This window comes from Protomyctophum bolini (assembly GCF_963924005.1).
Source record: "Protomyctophum bolini genome assembly, chromosome: 23".
NCBI lineage: Eukaryota > Metazoa > Chordata > Actinopteri > Myctophiformes > Myctophidae > Protomyctophum > Protomyctophum bolini.
This window is the reverse complement of record NC_137884.1, coordinates 24,647,409-24,668,604: the sequence shown is the minus strand read 5'-3', so window position 1 is coordinate 24,668,604 and position 21,196 is coordinate 24,647,409. Positions and strand designations below refer to the sequence as shown.

The 21,196-nt window shown below is 48.6% G+C and overlaps 1 protein-coding gene across 1 annotated transcript in view; it reads left to right on the top strand.

The window, feature by feature from the left end:
* Positions 1-439: 439 nt before the first annotated feature.
* Positions 440-21,196, top strand: part of mical3b (microtubule associated monooxygenase, calponin and LIM domain containing 3b) — a gene marked incomplete at its 5' end in the record, with an annotated part of 31,587 nt that continues 10,830 nt past the window's right edge. The window contains 16 exons of the mRNA XM_080757493.1: positions 440-718; positions 5,986-6,193; positions 6,571-6,687; positions 7,027-7,128; positions 8,824-8,979; positions 9,433-9,533; positions 10,324-10,581; positions 11,226-11,341; positions 11,516-11,687; positions 12,706-12,805; positions 13,733-13,880; positions 14,631-14,863; positions 15,546-15,634; positions 15,722-15,784; positions 16,443-16,619; positions 19,018-19,201. Of these exons, the coding sequence (XP_080613619.1) occupies positions 440-718; positions 5,986-6,193; positions 6,571-6,687; positions 7,027-7,128; positions 8,824-8,979; positions 9,433-9,533; positions 10,324-10,581; positions 11,226-11,341; positions 11,516-11,687; positions 12,706-12,805; positions 13,733-13,880; positions 14,631-14,863; positions 15,546-15,634; positions 15,722-15,784; positions 16,443-16,619; positions 19,018-19,201 (2,503 nt within the window). The remainder of the gene's footprint in view (positions 719-5,985; positions 6,194-6,570; positions 6,688-7,026; positions 7,129-8,823; positions 8,980-9,432; positions 9,534-10,323; positions 10,582-11,225; positions 11,342-11,515; positions 11,688-12,705; positions 12,806-13,732; positions 13,881-14,630; positions 14,864-15,545; positions 15,635-15,721; positions 15,785-16,442; positions 16,620-19,017; positions 19,202-21,196) is intronic.

Here is a 21,196-nt window from a genome sequence, read left to right as displayed (position 1 = left end):
CGTAGCCATACTGTGCTCTCTGTTTTAATATTTTCCCTGAAGCCGAGCTGGAGTCGGACACTGACGTCGTCAACAGGAGACCCTGCCCTCCCCTAGGTGTCCTGGCTCTGCGTTGCCCTCCCCTGGGTGTCCTCCTGGCTCTGCGTTGCCCTCCCCTGGGTGTCCTCCTGGCTCTGCGTTGCCCTCCCCTGGGTGTCCTGGCTCTGCGTTGCCCTCCCCTGGGTGTCCTCCTGGCTCTGCGTTGCCCTCCCCTGGGTGTCCTCCTGGCTCTGCGTTGCCCTCCCCTGGGTGTCCTGGCTCTGCGTTGCCCTCCCCTGGGTGTCCTCCTGGCTCTGCGTTGCCCTCCCCTGGGTGTCCTGGCTCTGCGTTGCCCTCCCCTGGGTGTCCTCCTGGCTCTGCGTTGCCCTCCCCTGGGTCTCCTCCTGGCTCCGGGGTCGCCATGGGGGGAGATGGGGCCGACTCGGAGAGCCACGCCCAGGAGCTGTTTGATGACTTCGTCCAGGCGACCACCTGCAGGGCCACGCTCCGCGCCTTCAGCCAGCTGTGCGCACATCTCCAGCTCTCGCACGGCGGCGGCGGCAGGCCGCCCGAGCAGCCTCTGTACCACACCATCAAAGAGCGTCTGAACTACTGGAAGGCCAGCGGCCTGTGGGCCAAGCTGGACAAGAGGGCCTCGCATCCAGAGTACATGAAGGGCCACGCCTGTGCAAACACCACAGTAAGCCGCCGCTGCTTCTTTACTTATGCCTACAAAAGCATGCTATATTTGTATTTATTCTTTGCTGTGCTATGGACGGTGCACTGCAGTCAAACATTAGATACTAAAACCAATGATTTTACTGTGTACCTAGTCTGAGGCCGCATGCTGAGTATTCTCCTATCTTACTAATGGAATAGAGCACCGAAGTCTTGACGTCGGTATCGGTAGAGGGCGCACATCCACAGCTTCATGTACTTTATGGATAGATATACTTTATTAATTAATCCCAGAGGGGAAATTGAAGTGTTACAACAGCAACAACAGGCAGGCAGCTTCACGCGGCTCCAAGACTTCATCTCCGTACATCTCAGAAAAACAAAGAAGAGAGGGGGGGGGGGGGGGAGAGCATAAGAAGACATCACATCACATTTCAAGTAAAGCTGGTAATACTTGTTCACAACTCAGGGTGAGGGGTTGGGGTGGTTATGGGCATAAAAAAAGCACTACTCCCACGCCATTCCATCAAGGAAGAAACTGCGTGGGAGGGGAGGGGAGGGGGTGGGGTGGGATGGGAGGCGGGTGTGTGTGTGGGTGTGTATGTGACTTATTAGTCCATGAGTTCGTGTGTGTGTGTGTGTGTGTGTGTGTGTGTGTGTGTGTGTGTGTGTGAGTGAGAGTTCTTCTGAGATGCATGCAAGGTCAGCTGCTGTAGAGACGCCCTTGCTCGTGCCGGTCCAGAGTCACAACAACAGGTGTTCCGTGAAGATAGGGGCGGGGCGGGGGGGAGGGGGGAGGGGGGAGGGGGGAGGGAGTTCTCCCTCAGCACTGTCTTTTTCTCTTCTGGAGGACAATGTTGTTCTTGTTTTTGAGCGAGGGAATGTATAATGGCTCATTGGTCTCTATATGTCTCTGGCCCTCAACAGACCGTGCAGGGCATTGAGGAGTCTCTCCGTGTTGTTTTCGATCTTCCGGCCTTGTGCAGCGAGTCCCCCCCCCCCCAGCATGGTGTCCACCTTTCCATTCAGCGATCCTACGATCGCTTTAGTCTGAGCTCCGATCGCCACCGGTCCGAGCTCCTATACTGCTCTGCTCGGGTCAATTATCATGACGGGCAATTTAGGGGTCCCATTAAAAAAAGTCAACTTAGGGGTCCCCGTTAAAAGTTCCCATCTTTCCGATTTTGCGATGCACAAGAGCAGTGCTCACTCCAATCAGCAACAGACCTCGTTATCATGAAGCCAAACAGATAAACGTCTTCGCTGGGCTCCTCCGATCCCAATATCCTTGTTGAGAAGATTTTGTCAATAGCGTTTAAAGACCAGTTCGCCAATTCCATGTGTAGAATTCCGAAGTTCCGAAGAGGCAGTGTAGAGGGGTGCTCCAGGGGAAGACGGGCAGGATAGAAACATGAGGGAGAGAAGAGAAGAGAGAGAGAAAAGATATGCGACCGTGAGAGCAAGAGAAGAAGATATTTGCATTATAATCCTCATATATATATATTTGCATTGTATTCCCTCTTGATCTTAGATCGCCTCATATAAGAACTGTGATTGAAAAATAAACAAATCATCCAGGCCGCTTATATGGATATGAAGAATCAACTGTCTGAGAGAACAGTGAGTGGTGATTGGTCTGACCATGTCTCTCTGTCTCCTCAGTGCGTGGTGATTGGTCTGACCATGTCTCTCTGTCTCCTCAGTGCGTGGTGATTGGTCTGACCATGTCTCTCTGTCTCCTCAGTGCGTGGTGATTGGTCTGACCATGTCTCTCTGTCTCCTCAGTGCGTGGTGATTGGTCTGACCATGTCTCTCTGTCCCCTCTCAGTGCGTGGTGATTGGTCTGACCATGTCTCTCTGTCTCCTCAGTGCGTGGTGATTGGTCTGACCATGTCTCTCTGTCTCCTCAGTGCGTGGTGATTGGTCTGACCATGTGTCTCTGTCTCCTCAGTGCGTGGTGATTGGTCTGACCTTGTCTCTCTGTCTCCTCAGTGCGTTCAGGTGATTGGTCTGACCATGTCTCTCTGTCCCCTCTCAGTGCGTGGTGATTGGTCTGACCATGTCTCTCTGTCTCCTCAGTGCGTGGTGATTGGTCTGACCATGTCTCTCTGTCTCCTCAGTGCGTGGTGATTGGTCTGACCATGTCTCTCTGTCTCCTCAGTGCGTGGTGATTGGTCTGACCATGTCTCTCTGTCTCCTCAGTGCGTGGTGATTGGTCTGACCATGTCTCTCTGTCTCCTCAGTGCGTGGTGATTGGTCTGACCATGTCTCTCTGTCCCCTCTCAGTGCGTGGTGATTGGTCTGACCATGTCTCTCTGTCTCCTCAGTGCGTGGTGATTGGTCTGACCATGTCTCTCTGTCTCCTCAGTGCGTGGTGATTGGTCTGACCATGTGTCTCTGTCTCCTCAGTGCGTGGTGATTGGTCTGACCTTGTCTCTCTGTCTCCTCAGTGCGTTCAGGTGATTGGTCTGACCATGTCTCTCTGTCCCCTCTCAGTGCGTGGTGATTGGTCTGACCATGTCTCTCTGTCTCCTCAGTGCGTGGTGATTGGTCTGACCATGTCTCTCTGTCCCCTCTCAGTGCGTGGTGATTGGTCTGACCATGTCTCTCTGTCTCCTCAGTGCGTGGTGATTGGTCTGACCATGTCTCTCTGTCTCCTCAGTGCGTGGTGATTGGTCTGACCATGTGTCTCTGTCTCCTCAGTGCGTGGTGATTGGTCTGACCTTGTCTCTCTGTCTCCTCAGTGCGTTCAGGTGATTGGTCTGACCATGTCTCTCTGTCCCCTCTCAGTGCGTGGTGATTGGTCTGACCATGTCTCTCTGTCTCCTCAGTGCGTGGTGATTGGTCTGACCATGTCTCTCTGTCTCCTCAGTGCGTGGTGATTGGTCTGACCATGTCTCTCTGTCTCCTCAGTGCGTGGTGATTGGTCTGACCATGTCTCTCTGTCTCCTCAGTGCGTGGTGATTGGTCTGACCATGTCTCTCTGTCTCCTCAGTGTGTGGTGATTGGTCTGACCATGTCTCTCTGTCTCCTCAGTGCGTGGTGATTGGTCTGACCATGTCTCTCTGTCTCCTCAGTGCGTGGTGATTGGTCTGACCATGTCTCTCTGTCTCCTCAGTGCGTGGTGATTGGTCTGACCATGTCTCTCTGTCTCCTCAGTGCGTGGTGATTGGTCTGACCATGTCTCTCTGTCTCCTCAGTGCGTGGTGATTGGTCTGACCATGTCTCTCTGTCTCCTCAGTGCGTGGTGATTGGTCTGACCATGTCTCTCTGTCTCCTCAGTGCGTGGTGATTGGTCTGACCATGTCTCTCTGTCTCCTCAGTGCGTGGTGATTGGTCTGACCATGTCTCTCTGTCCCCTCTCAGTGCGTGGTGATTGGTCTGACCATGTCTCTCTGTCTCCTCAGTGCGTGGTGATTGGTCTGACCATGTCTCTCTGTCTCCTCAGTGCGTGGTGATTGGTCTGACCATGTGTCTCTGTCTCCTCAGTGCGTGGTGATTGGTCTGACCTTGTCTCTCTGTCTCCTCAGTGCGTTCAGGTGATTGGTCTGACCATGTCTCTCTGTCCCCTCTCAGTGCGTGGTGATTGGTCTGACCATGTCTCTCTGTCCCCTCTCAGTGCGTGGTGATTGGTCTGACCATGTCTCTCTGTCTCCTCAGTGCGTGGTGATTGGTCTGACCATGTCTCTCTGTCTCCTCAGTGCGTGGTGATTGGTCTGACCATGTCTCTCTGTCTCCTCAGTGCGTGGTGATTGGTCTGACCATGTCTCTCTGTCCCCTCTCAGTGCGTGGTGATTGGTCTGACCATGTCTCTCTGTCTCCTCAGTGCGTGGTGATTGGTCTGACCATGTCTCTCTGTCTCCTCAGTGCGTGGTGATTGGTCTGACCATGTCTCTCTGTCTCCTCAGTGCGTGGTGATTGGTCTGACCATGTCTCTCTGTCTCCTCAGTGCGTGGTGATTGGTCTGACCATGTCTCTCTGTCCCCTCTCAGTGCGTGGTGATTGGTCTGACCATGTCTCTCTGTCTCCTCAGTGAGTGGTGATTGGTCTGACCATGTCTCTCTGTCCCCTCTCAGTGCGTGGTGATTGGTCTGACCATGTCTCTCTGTCTCCTCAGTGTGTGGTGATTGGTCTGACCATGTCTCTCTGTCCCCTCTCAGTGCGTGGTGATTGGTCTGACCATGTCTCTCTGTCTCCTCAGTGAGTGGTGATTGGTCTGACCATGTCTCTCTGTCCCCTCTCAGTGCGTGGTGATTGGTCTGACCATGTCTCTCTGTCTCCTCAGTGAGTGGTGATTGGTCTGACCATGTCTCTCTGTCCCCTCTCAGTGCGTGGTGATTGGTCTGACCATGTCTCTCTGTCTCCTCAGTGAGTGGTGATTGGTCTGACCATGTCTCTCTGTCCCCTCTCAGTGCGTGGTGATTGGTCTGACCATGTCTCTCTGTCTCCTCAGTGAGTGGTGATTGGTCTGACCATGTCTCTCTGTCCCCTCTCAGTGCGTGGTGATTGGTCTGACCATGTCTCTCTGTCTCCTCAGTGAGTGGTGATTGGTCTGACCATGTCTCTCTGTCCCCTCTCAGTGCGTGGTGATTGGTCTGACCATGTCTCTCTGTCTCCTCAGTGAGTGGTGATTGGTCTGACCATGTCTCTCTGTCCCCTCTCAGTGCGTGGTGATTGGTCTGACCATGTCTCTCTGTCTCCTCAGTGAGTGGTGATTGGTCTGACCATGTCTCTCTGTCCCCTCTCAGTGCGTGGTGATTGGTCTGACCATGTCTCTCTGTCTCCTCAGTGAGTGGTGATTGGTCTGACCATGTCTCTCTGTCCCCTCTCAGTGCGTGGTGATTGGTCTGACCATGTCTCTCTGTCTCCTCAGTGAGTGGTGATTGGTCTGACCATGTCTCTCTGTCCCCTCTCAGTGCGTGGTGATTGGTCTGACCATGTCTCTCTGTCTCCTCAGTGAGTGGTGATTGGTCTGACCATGTCTCTCTGTCTCCTCAGTGAGTGGTGATTGGTCTGACCATGTCTCTCTGTCTCCTCAGTGAGTGGTGATTGGTCTGACCATGTCTCTCTGTCTCCTCAGTGAGTGGTGATTGGTCTGACCATGTCTCTCTGTCCCCTCTCAGTGCGTGGTGATTGGTCTGACCATGTCTCTCTGTCTCCTCAGTGAGTGGTGATTGGTCTGACCATGTCTCTCTGTCTCCTCAGTGAGTGGTGATTGGTCTGACCATGTCTCTCTGTCTCCTCAGTGCGTGGTGATTGGTCTGACCATGTCTCTCTGTCCCCTCTCAGTGCGTGGTGATTGGAGCAGGTCCCTGTGGGCTGCGGACGGCGGTGGAGCTGGGCTTCATGGGGGCTCGGGTGGTTCTGCTGGAGAAGAGAGACGGGTTCTCCAGGAACAACGTCCTCCACCTGTGGCCCTTCACCATCCACGACCTGAGGGGCCTCGGGGCCAAGAAGTTCTATGGGAAGTTCTGCGCGGGATCCATCGACCATATCAGTGAGTCGGTCCAATTATCAGAACCGGAACCGCCCCAAAAAGGCCTCTGCCAAAAAAGGGCATATACCAGCCCTATCTCTCTACCAGCTCAGTGGCCTTGTGGTTAGAGTGTTCGCCCTGAGACTGGGAGGTCGGGGGTTCGATCCCTGGCCGGGTCATACCAAAGACTGTAAAAATGGGACCCAGTGCCTCCCTGCTTGACACTCAGCATCAAGGGTTGGATTGGGGGTAAGTCCCTACGACATACTACATGTACATGTCCAGGGGGTGTACTTGTACATCAAGCTGCCTCACGCTACAGAAACAGGAGATAGGCTCCTGCCCCTATGGACCTCATGGCTCGGCAAGGCTACCTACTTACTTATCTCTTTCTGCAGGTATCCGGCAGCTCCAGTTGGTGCTCCTGAAGGTGGCGCTGTTGTTGGGGGTGGAGGTTCACGTCAACGTGGAGTTCAAGGAACTGCTGGAGCCGCCAGAACACCAGAAACACAGAAGTAACACCCATTGGTTGAGTTGATTCATTGTCGGACCAACTGTTTATATATTATTATAATTTAACCCATTCTGACCGGGAACCCATTTTGGTGTTTAGCATCATGTCATGCTTTAGCTATTGAAAAATAGCAGATCTACAAGCTCATAGCGCGCCACCGAGTGGCGCGCTACGAGCTTGTAGGTCTGCTATTTTTGAAAAATCGAGGAACGACTGACATTTTTAGAATCTGATCTCAGGTCAGATATGGGTTAATCAGACCAGTGTGTGTCCAGTGGAAACCTCGTATGAATCTGATCTCAGGTCAGAATGGGATAATATAAATGTATTATTTCCACAGAGGTGGGATGGAGAATTTTGGTGCATCCCAAATCCCATCCCGTCAGCCAGCTGGAGTTTGATGTCATCATTGGAGCTGATGGACGACGGAACACGCTGGCTGGTACGTTCCTTACAACCAATCACTGCACACCGTGTAATAATAGTCAATAAAACACACTGGCTGGTACATTCCTTACAGCCAATCACTGCTCACCGTGTAATAATAGTCAATAAAACACACTGGCTGGTACGTTCCTTACAGCCAATCACTGCTCACCGTGTAATAATAGTCAATAAAACACACTGGCTGGTACGTTCCTTACAGCCAATCACTGCACACCGTGTAATAATAGTCAATAAAACACACTGGCTGATACGTTCCTTACAGCCAATCACTGCACATTGTGTAATAATAGTCAATAAAACACACTGGCTGGTACGTTCCTTACAACCAATCACTGCACACTGTGTAATAATAGTCAATAAAACACACTGGCTGGTACGTTCCTTACAACCAATCACTGCACACCGTGTAATAATAGTCAATAAAAGACACTGGCTTCTGGTGAAGTGCATAAGGAGACCTTAAAGGTAGAGTAAGTGATTTCACTCAAAAAACCTTAGGTTTCGTTTTTGGCTGTGGGACCTAAGCCTTCGTCCAATCAGGATAGAGAGTCAAAAACGAAACCTAAGGTTTTTTGACCCCCAGGGGTTAACTGGGGACAGGGAGGAACTCCTTATATGGTCAGCACACTCTATAGTAGAGAGGATTATCACAACAAAACAAAAAAAATAAGTGATATTTGAATTAAGTGAAATCACTTACTCTACCTTTAAAGATGGAGTGCCGTGATTTCTTTCCTCCCTAAAACATGATCATCGGGTATTATGATTATACTCAGCGGAAGGTTTCTTTAAGAAAGAGTGTACAGAAAGTGTTAAAATTATGTTTTCATGTGGCCCCACCCACCAGTTCATAAAGGGGCGCGTTCGGAAATACCGCCCCGGGAGCGCACTCGCCCCGGAGCGCACTCGCCTATTAGCTTGCATTGCACAGTACACAAAGCGCTATTTACAAACGCGCCCCAAGCATGCCTGGTTTTCACCTTGGCACCACCCACCTGAACTTAAGCCCCGCCCACAGGGAGGGGTTAGGGTTATGATGATGTCACTACAGTGGTGTATTTCGACTGGGCCTTTTGACTCAACGGCTTTCAGCTTTCAGGAAGAAACCAAAAATACACAGGGAAGACATATATAGATAGATAGATTTATTTATGTTTGTGTCATGCACCAAAGGCGCCCAGCCCACATGGGCTTACAGGACACACCATATCATTACATTCAATATTGCATTGTGTACAATAAACAGATATGTTTTGTTGATATTCCCTTCTTTTTTTTTTTTTTACACAAACAAAACATTCTGCCTTATTTCCCACGCCCTGCATAAAAAGTCTGCCAAAACTCCATCTTCAAGGTCTCTTTATGCACTTCACCTTTCCTAAAACAAAATTCCAGTTTTTCATAGTCCTCCAACCAGAAAAAGTCAGCACAGATGGTTGTCATTTTACAAAAAACATGTCTTAATTCTTCATATAATGGGCAGTAAAACAAAAGATGAATTTCATTTTCAATTTCTTTTAAATCACACACTAGACAGACTCTGCAGGGAAGACATATTTGAATATTATAACCACATAATAGACACGTGCAAAACAGGAAAAAGTACAAAAATCACAGGCACTCCATCTATGCTCCAGAATATATATTATTTATTGACTTCCTATATACCGGTATATGTTTATCATATAAGGTTTCAGACGCAAGGAGTTCCGAGGGAAGCTGGCCATCGCCATCACGGCTAACTTCAAAAACAGGAACACGAGCGCTGAGGCCAAGGTGGAGGAGATCAGCGGAGTGGCGTTCATCTTCAATCAGAGGTTCTTCCAGGAACTGCGGCATGACACCGGTCAGACCTTTTTCTATCAAAATGTACCTTCATTTATTCAAAAGGAGATTTTTTTAAATGAGTCATTGAATTGGGCGGAAGTGTCACAATATGAAGTAAAACATTTCGTCAACAAGAATAATGGTGACATCCTTTTATATTTATATCTGTGTCATCCAGGAATTGACCTAGAGAACATCGTGAACGAATTGTTTCCTCCAGGAATTGACCTAGAGAACATCGTGAACTAATTGTTTCCTCCAGGAATTGACCTAGAGAACATCGTGAACTAATTGTTTCCTCCAGGAATTGACCTAGAGAACATCGTGTACTAATTGTTTCCTCCAGGAATTGACCTAGAGAACATCGTGTACTAATTGTTTCCTCCAGGAATTGACCTAGAGAACATCGTGAACTAATTGTTTCCTCCAGGAATTGACCTAGAGAACATCGTGTACTAATTGTTTCCTCCAGGAATTGACCTAGAGAACATCGTGTACTACAAGGATGACACTCACTACTTCGTAATGACGGCCAAGAAGCACAGCCTCCTGGAGAAGGGAGTCATTATACAGGTAAGAAGAACTATCGTAGAAGCCAAAATAAACTGGTACGACCCTACCAGAATAAACTGGTACAGCCTGGTACAGCCGTACCAGAATAAACTGGTACAGCCGTACCAGAATAAACTGGTACAGCCTGGTACAAACGTACCAGAATAAACTGGTACAGCCGTACCAGAATAAACTGGTACAACTGTACCAGAATAAACTGGTACGGCAAAATAAACGGGTACAACCGTACCAGAATAAACTGGTACGGCCATACCAGAATAAACTGATCCGGCCGTACCAGAATAAACTGGTACAGCCGTACCAGAATAAACGAATACTCGCACACTGTCTTCAAATGCAGTGAAAAAACTTTAATAGGGAAACGGCAACGTTTGAGCCTATTAGTATGCAGCCTTCATCAGGATATCATTGCTATCTTTACCAAAGATATCCTGTCCGTCCACAGACTCGACCTCTTGACCTCTGAATTCTATCCATTAGTTTGATTACCTGTCGTACCAATAATAATGACTTGACCCATTCTGAACGGGAACCCATCTTGGTGTTAGCATCATGTTATGCTTTAGCTATTGAAAAATAGCAGATCTACAAGCTCGTAGCGCGCCACCGAGTGGCGCGCTATGAGCTTGTAGATCTGCTATTTTTTGAAAAATCAAAGAACGACTGACATTTTTTAGAATCTGATCTCAGGTCAGAATGGGTTAATCAGACCAGTGTGTGTCCAGTGGAAACCTCGTATGAATCTGATCTCAGGTCAGAATGGGTTAATGAATGCACTACTTTGCATCAGGACTACGTGGAAACGGCGCTGCTCCTCTCGCGCCAGAACGTGGACCAGCATGCACTGCAGGCGTACGCCCGAGAGGCGGCGGACTTCTCCACCAACCACAGGCTGCCGTCGCTGGACTTCGCCATGAACCACTACGGGCAGCCGGACGTGGCGCTGTTCGACTTCACCTGCATGTACGCCTCGGAGAACGCCGCCCGGGCCCGCACCGTGCACGGACACCGGCTGTTGATCACGCTGGTGGGAGACAGCCTGCTGGAGGTGAGGGCTGGTGTGGAGGAGAGGGAGAGATTGGTTGAAACGTGCGTGCGTGCGTGCATGTGTGCATACTAAACATTAAAGTATGAGGTATAGTACAGCAGCCTTGTGTGGGTAAGACTGACGTTATGTATCTTTCAGGACCTTTCACTGCTTTGTCTCAACCATTACTATATGGCTCTGGTCTCAGCCACCGCGGTAGATATTTTGACATTCCGTTTATTTATTTATTTTTATGTTGCCACTACTGTTGGAGCAGCCATAAACTACACAGGTTCATCCCGATGTTCTGGGCATCTTTGTAATGTTAGTGTTAGTAAAAAGCAGGTAAAAGAGTAACGTTTGAGGCAGACTAACATCAGTCACTTTTCCATTCACTGTAGTAGAAGCTTGGTGCGGGGAAACCGCAGATGTGTCGTCTCCGCCTACAGGAAATACGTAGGCTGCGACCATGAGACCCGTTACAGAATCGGTCCATAGGTATCCCTGAGTTGTAAACATCATTGCATTACCTCTCTCTGTCAGGAGAGGGAGACGATAGACATGAAACTTAAGGAATGTAGCTGTAAAATATAAAAGTGTCTTCATGGGATATGATAGTTTTCAAGCAGACCAAATGGGGTGAATGATTGTCCGTGTGGTTGCAGCCGTTCTGGCCAATGGGAACGGGGATAGCACGAGGCTTCCTGGCTGCTCTGGACACAGCATGGATGATACGGAGCTGGGCTCAGGGTCACGACCTCCTGGACGTCCTGGCTGAGAGGTGCGCGCACACACACACACTCACACTCACACACTCACACTCACACTCACACTCACACTCACAGGCATCCAGGTCTACGACTAGATAATCCTTCATTCTGTCTCCTGTTGTCTCTCTCTCTGTCTCCTGTTGTCTCTCTCTCTGTCTCCTGTTGTCTCTCTCTCTGACGTCCAGGGAGAGCCTGTATCGCCTCCTTCCTCAGACCACTCCCGAGAACATCCATAAGAACATGTGTCTGTACACCGTGGACCCAGCTACACGTTACCCCAACATCACCCCCCTGGTCCTCACTGCAGCCCAGGTAGACACACCCCAACATCACCCCCTGGTCCTCACTGCAGCCCAGGTAGACACACCCTAACATCACCCCCCTGGTCCTCACTGCAGCCCAGGTAGACACACCCTAACATCACCCCCCTGGTCCTCACTGCAGCCCAGGTAGACACACCCTAACATCACCCCCCTGGTCCTCACTGCAGCCCAGGTAGACACACCCCAACATCACCCCCCTGGTCCTCACTGCAGCCCAGGTAGACACACCCTAACATCACCCCCCTGGTCCTCACTGCAGCCCAGGTAGACACACCCCAACATCACCCCCTGGTCCTCACTGCAGCCCAGGTAGACACACCCTAACATCACCCCCCTGGTCCTCACTGCAGCCCAGGTAGACACACCCTAACATCACCCCCCTGGTCCTCACTGCAGCCCAGGTAGACACACCCTAGCATCACCCCTCTGGTCCTCACTGCAGCCCAGGTCCACACGCAAACCACACGCACGCGCAAACCACACGCACACAAACCACACACAAACACACGCAAACCACACGCACATGCAAACCACACGCCATGATTCACACAGCGCTCCGTCCAGTGACCCCACAGTTAATATCAAATTAAAGTATTAAAACACGGTCAAGGTTGTACTTTATTGTTCCATCTTGTGTACAGTTACATATCTGTACCTGTACAGTACATACTGTAAGAGTAAAACCTATTTTAGTTTGGCTTCCTTCAGACAGCAGACATCATAGATTAGATAACATGAGGTTCAAAATAGCAAAAAACAAACAAAGACAAGCTTTGTCTTTGTTTGCTTTGACGAGCTTGTTTGACAAGCTTTTGTCTAATTGAACAACTTGAACACCAGAGACCCTATTCTGGGGTGAACTGAACATATCTGAACATGGAGATTGGTTATTAATATTATCGGATAATAATCGTGGAACAAAAACAGGAGGGTCCCTAATTTAGAGCCCTGTGTGACAGAATCTTTTCCTATTTAAGGCAAAATGTCAGGACACAAAAAACAAAAGATCATGATTTTAATTTCAAAGGTAAATTAAACATACATTTCTGCAGGTCAGTCACCTGGTCACCACAGGAGAGGAGACGAGGTTGGGTGAAGATTTAGGGGGTCTCGTACGGCCCCCCTCGCTCAGACTACCGGTACTCAATCAGGGTAAGTCCTGACCCCGTTCCCCTGCAGACTATACTCACACAGGGTACGTTTTATTTTATTTCCCTAGTGGGACTGATTGAGGGTAGCTACTGGGGCGTAAGTCGGGACTTGATCACCCCGGCTGGGTCGTCTGAGTGAGGGGTATGATGTTGCTAGACCCGGAACCCTGATGACCTTCCTTGGGATACATCACTGAGGATACGTCCCAGGTGTATCCATGCAATGTTTTTTGTTATAAATATTTTAGTTATTTTTTAAATAGTACGTTTTTCACTGAATAGAGTGCTGCTCCCGTCGCAAGTTGATGATGTCATACAGTATGTCTGTGCTCTGTATGGAATGCATGTGCTAATAATTATGCATTCAATCTTTTTAATAGCACAATCCACAGCGGATATGGAATCAATATTTGCCTCTGAGATGTAGTGGATTAAAGTAAAGATCAAATACCTCAAAATTATACTTGATTGTACTCGTAATTGGGATCCGGGGACCCCCAAATGGACCCTTATGGGTCTGTAACACAGAGTGTACAAATGGATGATTCTACAATATAAATTGGGGGGACCCAGAGATAGAAATTACATTAAATGGGGGTCCGTAGAAGACTAATTAATGTCAAACTGGGGGTCCTTGAAATTAAATGGGTTGAGAATCACTGCTAGAGCCGTAAAAAAATCTTCTCTTATGGGGGTCCCTGGCATATCTCTTCAAATGGGGGTCCGCAGGTCTAATTAGTGTCAATTTGGGGGGTCCTTGACATGAGAATGTTTGGGAACTAGTGTGGTAAATGATCAGTGTGGTGTTGTGGTCTGTCTGTCTGTCTGTCTGTCTGTCTGTCTGTCTGTCTGTCTGTCTGTCTGTCTGTCTGCCTGCCTGCCTGCCTGCCTGCCTGCCTGCCTGCCTGCCTGCCTGCCTGTCTTCCAGAGTCCTCCTCTCAGTCCAGTAAGCTGCTGGCCTGGCTCCAGGAGCAGACTCAGGGATACGGAGGTGTTGTGGTCAGTGACCTGACCTCCTCCTGGAAGAGTGGCCTGGCTCTATGTGCCCTGATTCACCACTACAGACCAGATCTCATGTAAGTGTGTGTGTGTGTGTGTGTGTGTGTGTGTGTGTGTGTGTGTGTGTGTGTGTGTGTGTGTGTGTGTGTGTGTGTGTGTGTGTGTGTGTGTGTGTGTGTGTGTGTGTGTGTGTGTGTGTGTGTGTGTGTGTGTGTGTGTGTGTGTGTGTGTGTGTGTGTGTGTGTGTGTGTGTGTGTGTGTGTGTGTGTGTGTGTGTGTGTGTGTGTGTGTGTGTTATAGTTACGAAATAACGAAAACTGAATAAAAAATACAATAGAGATAAATTAACTGTAACTAACTGAAACTGTATTGTGTGTTTACAAAATTAGCTAATTTGAACTGAAATTGTAGACAAAATGCCCGTAGTTTTGCTTTGTGGATGGTTGGACCTTCAGTTGTAGCTGAAGTTTTAAATTTGTCAAGTTTTTATTACACAGTACTTACCTTTTCAATCCTGCACCTGACAAATAAATAATAAAATATAAAAAAAACCCACTAAAACTATTAGCATTTTCAAAAATAAAAACACGCAAATCCGCTCTAAAAACGAATTTAAACTAAATGAATTAGAAAGAAATATATTCAAAATTAACTTAAACTAAAATGAAAAATCCCAAACTATTAGTGCTTTGGCGTGCGTGCGTACGTACCGTGCGTACTGTGCGTGTGTGCGTACCGTGCGTGCATGCGTGCGTGTGTGTGCGTGCGTGCGTGCGTGCGTGCGTGTTGCGCAACTATATGTAATCCTGCCTCTCTCTCCAACAAAGTGACTTGGCCTCGCTGGACGAGGCTGACACGGAGCAGAACATGACGCTGGGGGTGGAGCTAGCGGAGCAGGCGTTTGGGATCTGCCCCGTGATGACAGTGGACGAGATGCTGGGGGTGGAGCCTGCCGGGGGGGTGGAGCCAGGGCAGGGGGGGGAGGAGCCCGACTCGCTCTCCATGGTGCTGTACCTCACGCAGTTCTACCAACTCCTCAAGGACACAGCGCCATCTAGTGGTGAGGAAGACACACACACAAGGAGAATCCGGGAGAAGAGCAGCCTTCTCTCTCTATGCTGTGGGACTACCTTTTACGCAGAGCCTGGGAGTCGATGCATGGGACGCTTGTTTTACAGCACCGGCTACTACTAGTAGGGCGGTGTTATATAAGCTCACTCAAAAACTATGCTTAAACCTAACCCTAACGTGTAAAACAAGCGCCCCCTCAGCGACCATCGACTCCCAGGCCCTGCGAAAAAGGTCATCCATTCTCTCTATAGCAGTGGGTTTACAACCAGTGGTCCGGGGACCACCAGTGGTCCTTGAGGGGGTTCCAGGTGGTCCGGGGACCACCAGTGGTCCTTGAGGGGGTTCCAGCTGGTCCCCATGCAGATAAATGATGGAGAGTTGTTAACCAGTTGTTAACCAAACGTAAACTTATTAGATCTTTAACTCTTGCGAGCATAAAATGAAATCAAATGGACCCGGATCATTTTCCAGAGTTAAATTGGTGTTAAACATCTTGCATTACTTAAAAATGTCAAGAGTTTATTGCCCAATAAATAAATAATGGACCTTGACATGCAAAGGGTTGAAAACCACTGCTCTGTAGCATTTCAATAATACGGTTTATGATTAATATTATATTTCCCCCTTTTGACCTCTGATCTTTTGACCTCTGTTTGTCCTTCCCCCTGCAGGGTCTCTGGCTCGGAGCGCAGCCCGGAGAGCCACACTGATCGCCCCCACCTCGCTCCTCAGCAGGCTGGGCCACAAACGCTATCCCAAGGTGCGTGTGCGTGTGTGTGTGTGTGTGTGTGTGTGTGTGTGTGTGTGTGCGTGTCACATTTAACTCTGAACTATTCCCCAACTGTAGGAACAGAAAGATGCTTTGGGGAAAAGGAGAAGGACGAGTGAACTGTGCCAAGATGAGCAGGAGGTGAGAGAGAGAGACCTGCTTAAAATGTTGTGATGTAAAGGTCCTTAAAATGTTGTGATGTAATTAAAGGTCCTTAAAATGTTGTGATGTAAAGGTCCTTAAAATGTTGTGATGTAAAGGTCCTGGATCAACGACATGTCTGCTCTAGAGGGGCGCAACAACGCACGCGACAATTTCACAGGATCGCGCCCACGCAAATACGCTTGCGTTGTCGGCCCCTCGACTTTTTCGCCGCGTCTCGTCTTTGCGTTGACGTTGTATGTAATGGCGCCGCTCTAATCATCCAAGTCTGAACGCACCTTGAAACCCATTCAGGGCGGGAACCGCTTTTGGTGTTTTAAGCGTTACGTTATACTTATTTTTGAAAAATCACGAAAATGTGGTGCAAATCTTTTTAACTCAAATCTTTGCTTATCTAGGGAGGGTCCCTGGAACAACATATTTTCAGATGGGGGTCGGCGGCCAAATACAATTCATTTGTCGGGTCCTTGACATGATATATTGAGAAGCCATTGATACAGAAACATGGGTATTTCAGAAAACTGTCAGGATTTAGAAAACATTTTTTAAATTTCGACGTCAGGTCTAAATGTGTTAAGTGGTGCTTCTGTAAAAGTCCTAACAACTGAAACTGACTTTATATTTAAATAATTTCCAGCCAGACGTTAACAGTTCTAGCCGAGACAGCCAATCAACTGAGGAGGATGCAGTGGGCGTGTCCAGCCGCTCCAGCGTGCGTCTGATGGCCAATCGGTTTCAAGCTAAATTAGACGAGAGCGCCACCTCCTGTCCAAGCCTCTCCCCCTCGTCAGCTTCAGCGCTGCTGCGCAGACAGGTGAGAGATGATGTCATCCTGCTGCGCAGACAGGTGAGAGATGATGTCATCCTGCTGCGCAGACAGGTGAGAGATGATGTCATCCTGCTAGATTGTAAGGACATTGCATCACTTTTTTTGATATTGTGGGTCAAATCAACCGCTCCTTGGCTGCGGCTCACCGCTCCAACAGATGGGTCAAATGCGGAGAACAAAATTCACTGCGGTAACGTCACGTGTGTGACTAATCGTACGACTTTGACTTTGACCTTTTTGAGTTACCTATCATTGCCCTTAGCCAGGGATGATGGCTATTTATATATAACCCTTGATGACTCGGGTTCTGCCCTACGGCCTTCAAGCTGTGTTTACAGCATTTGATTTGTGACGGTGGGGCTTTTTTTGGTGACTCCACGGGGCACAGGGCATGTGTTTTATACAGGGGGGCGTCTTGACTCCACAGGGCATGTGTTTTATACAGGGGGGTGTCTTAACTCCACAGGCACAGGGCATGTGTTTTATACAGGGGGGCGTCTTGACTCCACAGGGCATGTGTTTTATACAGGGGGGTGTCTTAACTCCACAGGCACAGGGCATGTGACAATGCAGCAAAAAGTCCCTCCAATGAACCAATGAATAGTTTCTATTGAAGTTCGAAACATGCGTGTGTACTGTGTGTGTGTGTGTGTGTGTGTGTGTGTGTGTGTACTAGCCTACATTTGCTTTGGGGTTGACAATGAGAAAGTGCCAAGTGTATAAAATTGAGGTATTTGAAGAATTTGGATCTGGAGGTTATTTTTAAAAAAATGTGTTTGTGCTGCAGTTTTAGGTCTCGATAAATGACTTTTCTTGTAACCACCGCGCTATGACTTGTGGTGTGATATCCACTCAATTCAACACAGCGAAGAACAAAGGTGCTGGGTCGGGTGACTCGGGTCGCACAAAGTGGCAAGAGTGAATTTTTATTTTCTACATCATACTGAAAGAAAGACGTTTGGGCTATATCCAGCCTTCATCAGTTTTAGGACACCATGTGTTGCGTGTGCATTAGCACTGTCTAATATATCAATGCACTGGATTTGCCCTGCATCAATGCTACTTGTCTATTATTCCTCTAGTTTTTTTTTAAGTGGTGCAACCACTTCTACATCCAGCTTTGTCCGTGTACCTTGGTACGTACGTCAAATGAGCACGAGTGGTGTGCGCATGCGTGAAATTGGAACGACAGAAGTATGTGCGCACGCACCCGCGTGCGTGTGTGTAGTGCCGTGCATGTGCGCACGCACCCGCACCCGTGTGTGGATGTTGTTGCTAGATAAATAGCGTCAACGCTAGCGAGCTAAAATATAGCCATCCTTGCTCTAGAAAGCACCAATGTTTCCATCTAGACCACCGGATTATCAGCGAAGACCTCCGAAAATCGCGCTAATGGACCAAACCATGGAGAGCTCCGTAGATTAGGAGTTATTCAGCTTTTAGAGAGGGGAGTTGCGCCACTTGGTTCACACAGGTGTGATTTTCTTTCTTTATCCATTATTTACCCAGGGTAGTAACTGAGCACAATTTCTCATTTTCAGCAACGCCCTGTACATAGAAACACACACAGACAGACAGACAGACAGGCAGGCAGACAGACAGACTCACAAGGTTCAAGGTTCAAGGTGTTTATTGTCACACAGATGTACATGCATTGTGAAAATCTCACACACACACACACACACACACACACACACACACACACACACACACTAAAACCTGGGAGCTGACCAGTCTGATACTGTTGTACTGACCGGTACAACCACAGTCTGATACTGTTGTACTGACCGGTACAACCACAGTCTGATATTGTTGTACTGACCGGTACAACCACAGTCTGATACTGTTGTACTGACCGATACAACCACAGTCTGATACTGTTGTACTGACCGGTACAACCACAGTCTGATACTGTTGTACTGACCGGTACAACCACAGTCTGATACTGTTGTACTGACCGGTACAACCACAGTCTGATACTGTTCTGACCGGTACAACCACAGTCTGATACTGTCGGCCACTAAGCAGTTGGGGGTTCAGTGCCTTGCTCAAGGGCACTTCAGCGGTGTTGCATGAGTGATGACCCCACCCAGAGAGTATTAGACCTGTCTGTCTGTCTGTCTGTCTGTCTGTCTGTCTGTCTGTCTGTCTGTCTGTCTGTCTGTCTGTCTGTCTGTCTTTGTCTTCTTCCCAGTGTCTTTTTTTAGTGTTTTCCAAATATTCGTATGAACAGAATAAAATGTCTAAGATAGTCACGATTCGCGAGCCATGAACAGGACTGTGTAGGAAACTAAACTGTGCCAGTGAAAGCTTCATATAGTGTGTGTTGTCTGTCAAAATGTCACCTCCTTTACATTGCTCAGTTTTTCCACCTTTCTTCCAGGCCATTCGGTCGATGCTGGCGGGCTCGGTGGGCGCCAGCGACGTGTGTTTCTTCTGCAGGAAGCGCGTGTACGTGATGGAGCGGCTGAGCGCCGAGGGCCTGTTCTTCCACCGGGCGTGCTTCCTGTGCGACCACTGTGGCAGCACGCTGCGCCCGGCCGCCTACGCCTACGACGGGCGCCACGGTGAGCACCCAGACGTCCATCAAAATATATTTTGGCGGGCCTTGATGCCGTCGAAATGACTGATTTTACACTTGCTGAAAATAGCCGATCTACAAGCTCACAACGCGTATAGCGCTGCGACACATTGTGAGCGTGTAGATCTGCTATTTTCAGCATGCAAACGAGTGTAACGTGACTTATACGGGATCTCCTAATATTTTAGTCTAGTTTTTATTTGTTGACAACATTGTCAGTATATTTAGTCTTAGGTCACATTCTCACCTAATACTTCGGTAGACTCAATGCATATTTAATTTGCTGCAGTTTGCCTTCACACTGTCATCCGCAGCAATTGGAAACGCAGCAGGGGGGACCTTTATCAATGTGTTCCATTCATAAACTAGCCTACACAGTGAAATCTATGGTGATAAATTTATACTCATAACGTGCATGTGTCGTGCCGTCTGGGACTGGACCCCCCCCTCTCTCTCTCGCTCTCTCACTATACGCACGCAGACACACACTGTTCTTTTGGGCATGGAGGCACAGCGCTGAGCGCACTGATATAACAGACAGCAGCGCAAAATGTTTACACGTTTATTGAGATGAAAGTTCCTACTCCCCACTAGTCCCCACACAGTGACAGCACTCCATGTTTACGGCACGCACAGACAGACAGAATATTCTGTAGGCTATAATACTATTACACTGCAGTGTTTATGTGTTTTCTTAAGCAATTGATTAATGTACTCGTCCTCATTTCGATCAGGGCTTCAGTCTCCTCATTCGACCACGTCTATCCACGGTAACGGGACATCTTTGCGCTGCGTAAAATATGCCATCTCCGTCTCCAACTGTGTTCAGCTCCTCACCCGCCACATTGTTTGCTTCATTTCCTTTATTTACTGCGGATTGCATTCACACCTGCACCGAATTGTAGTCAAGTGCGATTGGAAGCGAAGCGAAACCCCCGTTTTTCCTCGTTTTATAATGCGGTTCTTTGATACGCATTACGGTTCGAATGAGCCTTCACACCTGCCAAACGAAGTGCACTTTCTGAAAATGCGCAGCAGGATTCGTTTTAATCGCGGCAAAGCTCTCTGGTATGAATGTGACCTTATAGTTTTAGTCGTCATATAGCTTATAGGATTGAAGAAAACCACAGCTTGGTCAATAATGCTGCCTGTCAGTGTGATTTCACACTGCCTGCCACCACGGGATCATTCCCATTTCTACATGTTGTCATCTGACTTGTGTGTGTGTGTGTGCGTGTGTGTGTGCGTGTCACACACACACACACACACACACACACACACACACACACACACACACACACAAAGCGTACAGTAAGCATACTGTATGCATACTGTATGCTTACTGTATGCATGTATGTGTGCATTAAATCACTTTGTCTCTTCACCGTTGGTGCCCTCTGGGCCTCGCTATAGGATTCAGGCTTTTTTGTGGTTGTGTGTGTGTGTGTGTGTGTGTGTGTGTGTGTGCGTGTGCGTGCGTGCGTGCGCACCACAAGGATCGTTTTGTTGTGTGTGTGTGTGTGTGTGTATAGCTCAGGGTTCGAGGGGAGGTACCACCGAGACAAAAGTGAGGTCTTGTCTTTGATTCAAACGTGGAAGCCAATCAGAAGTGCCGCTGTCAAATGATGAGGCTGCGTTTAAACATGAGGCTGCGCGTCAACGTTGGTAGTAGTAGTGGTACATAATACGTGTTTACCAGCGCTTTCCAATGACTCTTGCGCTAGTTCTGTACGAGCGATGTCACGTCACCTGTGCTGCTGTCGACCTGTTCTACTACTCCCCATGGAGGCTTCAAACCGTAAGATATATATTTATAGTTGTGTCCCGTCATCTGAACACAATGATTCATTTATTCTCCGTGAGACAATAGTTGTCTTTGTTGCCGTGGGAATTCATGACCTGGGCTATATTTGGTTCTGCGTGATATCATGTTTTATTTTAGGTTCGGCGAAATGGCAAGTGTGGTGTTTTTATTTTGTGC